The sequence below is a fragment of the Clupea harengus genome, chromosome 21, assembly GCF_900700415.2.
Source record: "Clupea harengus chromosome 21, Ch_v2.0.2, whole genome shotgun sequence".
Classification (NCBI taxonomy): Eukaryota; Metazoa; Chordata; class Actinopteri; order Clupeiformes; family Clupeidae; genus Clupea; species Clupea harengus.
In genome coordinates, this window is record NC_045172.1 from 6,135,863 (window position 1) to 6,139,708 (window position 3,846).

Genomic DNA, 3,846 nt, shown 5'->3' on the forward strand with positions numbered 1-3,846 from the left:
TCTCTCACAGACACAAACACCTACTTGGCTCGAGTCTCTGCGGCTGGACAGTGTAGGGCGTTACAGCAAAGTGGAGACATTGGGCAAGTGTGTGAGCTGGCCCAGTCACAAGCATGGGTCTGAAGTCCTTCAGGAATGTCCTGATATTACATGTTCAGTGCACACACACACACACACACACACACACACACACACACACACACACACACACCAGGACATGGCTTTCAACAGCCTCGAGGGTGTCTGTTCAGGAGGTCAGAAGACACTACCCTGTCCGAGGAGAACAGACAAAGCAGAACTTCTTCCCAGCCATGCACGGCTTGGGGTTAACATCCCCCTTTGGTCCAGACGCATGTGGAAAGGGGAAAACCGTGACACTGCAAGCCTCTTTTGGGCTGTTATTTTCCTGCTCTAACTGGTGCTGTTCTAGTCCTGATGAATCACTCTGAGTGAAGGAGCATGGAGTGCTTTAATGGTCGTGTCCAGTAGACAGTATGCTACACAATAGGTAGATCAACAAGTGAAAATCAACTCAGAATAAGGACAGCAGAAGCAGAACAGATGATGGTTACCGGTTTGTGAGAGTGTGATTATTCACGGTCCTGAAGCTTAGGTGTTTCTCCTCGCTCACATGACCCCCCCCCTCATTCCCTTCCCTCAGTCTCGAGTCTCTAGAGTCACGTTTTATTCTCGTTAATCAAAAGCCAAGTCTGTGAAGTTGGACTTGTGAACTCAGTCCGTACCAGACTTCTAATGTAGCTCATGGTTCCAGTTTGCTAAAGAAAGACGTTGCTGTGGTGGAAAGCATCCGCTCAAGTCCTGAGAGTGTTATTAAACAGAATGTGTGTGTGTGTTTGTCTCAGGCAGGAGAATGTGTCGGAGCTGCTGAAGACCATGTTTGAGGGGGAGCGGACAGAGGCATCGGTTGTCAACGGAACTCAAGTGCTACTTACATTACTGGAGTCACGGAGGACAGGGTCAGTCTCACACACACACACACACACACACACACACACACACTCACTTACTTTATTTAAATAGGTACTCATTCAGTACTCATTCAGGCACATTCACTGCAGGACTGGTGTCTGTGAGCAGCAAGTGGGTTCACACACACACACACACACACACACACACACACACACACACACACACACAACACACACACTCACATATGTGTACAGTATCACATCAATTATGAAGGATAAGTTCAACATACACACACACTTCCATACGTGTACAGTATTACTTCATTTGTTATGAAGGATAAGTTCATCACACACATACACACAAAAAAGCACGCACTCATTCATTCCTTTGCACTTACTCGTTCCCCGTCTCTCTCTCTCTCTCTCTCTCTCTCTCTCTCTCTCTCTCTGTCGTCCTCCTAGGCTTGAGGGGCTAATGGATCTCTATTCTCAGGGAAGTGAACGGTCGTACACTGTCAGCGGCAGTATTTTGCGTGCTATTGAGCCTCATCTTAAGGACTTCCAGCAACTTCTACTTGACCCTCCCAAGGTAAACCTCTTCACGAGCCTAAATGAAGAGTCCAGAGCTACACACTCCTAGGGTTACAGGATGGGTTACACAGACATTGATTCATCGACGACAAACATTCAGTGCATCTGTCAACTTTCAAATAGCCTGAAAGTATTACACTACATAATCTATACCTGTGTTATGGCTTAAACTTGAGGCTCAGCTGTTTTTTGATTTGCCTCAGAGAGTAGTTGAAATAGTAGGTCAAGTTGGTCTAATGAGGTGGTACAGAGTGGGATTGATTAATACACCTGAGGACTAGCTTGTATGCTGTACTTGTTGTTACTGAGTGAGTGTGTGTGTGTGTGTGTGTGTGTGTGTGTGTTCTCTGCCGCGCAGAAAAGTGCAATACTGACGACGGTGGGCTTGCTGGAGCAGCCTCTGGGTAACGCCCGTCTGCACGTGGCGCGGCTGGTGGCCTCCCTGCTCCAGACCAGCGACGCCAGCCTCTGCCAAGAGCTCTGCCGCCTCAACATCATGGACAAGCTGCTGGTGTGTACACACACACACACACACACACACACACACACGTGTGCATATATGCAGACACACTTGTATACCTTCATACATACTGTGTCACTCTACATGTCTCTGTTCAGTCCCCCCTTTCTCTGTGTAATGATGGTCATGGGTAACACACAACATGACCTCCGTCATGAACCAGCACGGCTTTGAATTCTGACTCACTCACTCACACACACACACACACACACACACACACACACACACACACACACACACACACACACACACACACACTGGCTGGGAGAGAGTACAATTGTGTGTGTTCCTTGCAGGAGGTGCATGTGCTGGAGCTTGGAAATAGGGATCTAGATTTTAGAAATACAGATATACAGTACTGTGCAAAAGTTTTAGGCAGGTGTGAAAAAATGCTGTAAATCATCGAGTCTGTCTGGGATTACATGAAGATTGGTGCATACAATTATCTGAGGTAAATAGCTGTGACACCACAGTGTACATATTGGTCATGCAATATGACAGTGCATTTTGCAACTGGCACTTACATTTGCATTATTTTGATGCAAAGGTAAAAGTGAAAAAATGCTGTAAGTCATCGAGTCTGTCTGGGATTACATGAAGTGACAGAAGGATTTGAGGATCCCTAAATCCACAGAAGATCTGTGGTTACCGTAGTTCTCCAAGATGTTTGGAACAACCTACCAGCCGAGTTCCTTCAAAAACTGTGCAAGTGTACCTAGAAGAATTGATGCTGTTTTGAAGGCAAAGGGTGGTCACACCAAATATTGATTTTTGATTTATCTTCCGTTCATTTACTGCATTTTATTAATTGATGAAAAGAAACTGTTAACACTTCCATTTTTGAAAGCATTCTTAGTTTACAGCATTTTTTTCACACCTGCCTAAAACTTTTGCACAGTACTGTAGGTTATAGAAATAATAGGGAAATAAGAACTTCTCTCTCGCGCTCTCCCATTCCAGTATCTCTTCAAGTTCCCCTGGAATAGCTTCTTACTCTTCCAAATGGCTCAAGAAATGGAAGTAAGACCAAACTATTGTCTCTGTCCCTTCTCCCCCTCCAGGATCTCTTCTTCAAGTACACCTGGAATAACTTCTTGCACTTCCAAGTGGAGCTGTGCGTGGCGTCCATCCTGAACCACTCCGGCTCCTCCGAGAGCCTGGGCAGCGCTGTGGGCCTGCAGAACCACCACCAGCTGGCGTGTCCCCTGCCCTCCACAGATGCCCCAGTCCTCGCCCCTGCCCCTGCCCAAGCTCAAGCTCAAGCCCCTGTCCTTGCCCAAGCCCCAGCCCCAGCCCCTGCCCCTTCCCAAGCCCCTTCCCAAGCCCCTTCCCAAGCCCCTTCCCAAGCCCCTTCCCAAGCCCCTTCCCCAGCCACTGCCCCTTCCCCTGCCCCTTCCCCTGCCCCAGCCCTAGCCCAAGCCCCTGCTGCTGCCGAGGCAGATGCCGCCACCTCCACACCCCCCACCGACGGCGACCCCAAAGCTCAGCAGAACAGCGTGGCGGAGCCCCCGTCACAGACCTCCGTCCACGACATGCTGGTGGCACATGTAGGTCCCGCCTCTCCGCCTCTGCTTTCTGTGACTTCCTGTTATGTTTTCTTTCTCTTCTTGATCCCTTCTGTCTCTTCCACTCTCTTGTTCTGTATGTACTCTCTGGCATTGCTCTCCCATGTGACTCCTCTGTCCTCTCAATGCAACTCTTCTCTGTCTGTGTAAAAGATAAAGTGTGACGGTGTGTGTGTGTGTGTGTGTGTGTGTTTGTGTTTGTCCTGCAGCTCTTCCAGCAGTGCTGTTTGGTGCAGAGGAT

The 3,846-nt window shown here is 48.4% G+C and overlaps 1 protein-coding gene across 1 annotated transcript in view; it reads left to right on the forward strand.

The window, feature by feature from the left end:
- Positions 1-373: 373 nt before the first annotated feature.
- Positions 374-3,846, forward strand: part of LOC116218246 (serine/threonine-protein phosphatase 6 regulatory subunit 2-like) — a 12,073-nt gene continuing 8,600 nt past the window's right edge. Inside the window, exons 1-6 of the mRNA XM_031559077.2 lie at positions 374-977; positions 1,392-1,518; positions 1,879-2,031; positions 3,102-3,290; positions 3,531-3,587; positions 3,815-3,846. The exon at positions 3,815-3,846 is cut by the window's right edge and continues 33 nt beyond it. Of these exons, the coding sequence (XP_031414937.1) occupies positions 841-977; positions 1,392-1,518; positions 1,879-2,031; positions 3,102-3,290; positions 3,531-3,587; positions 3,815-3,846 (695 nt within the window). The 5' untranslated portion in view covers positions 374-840. The remainder of the gene's footprint in view (positions 978-1,391; positions 1,519-1,878; positions 2,032-3,101; positions 3,291-3,530; positions 3,588-3,814) is intronic.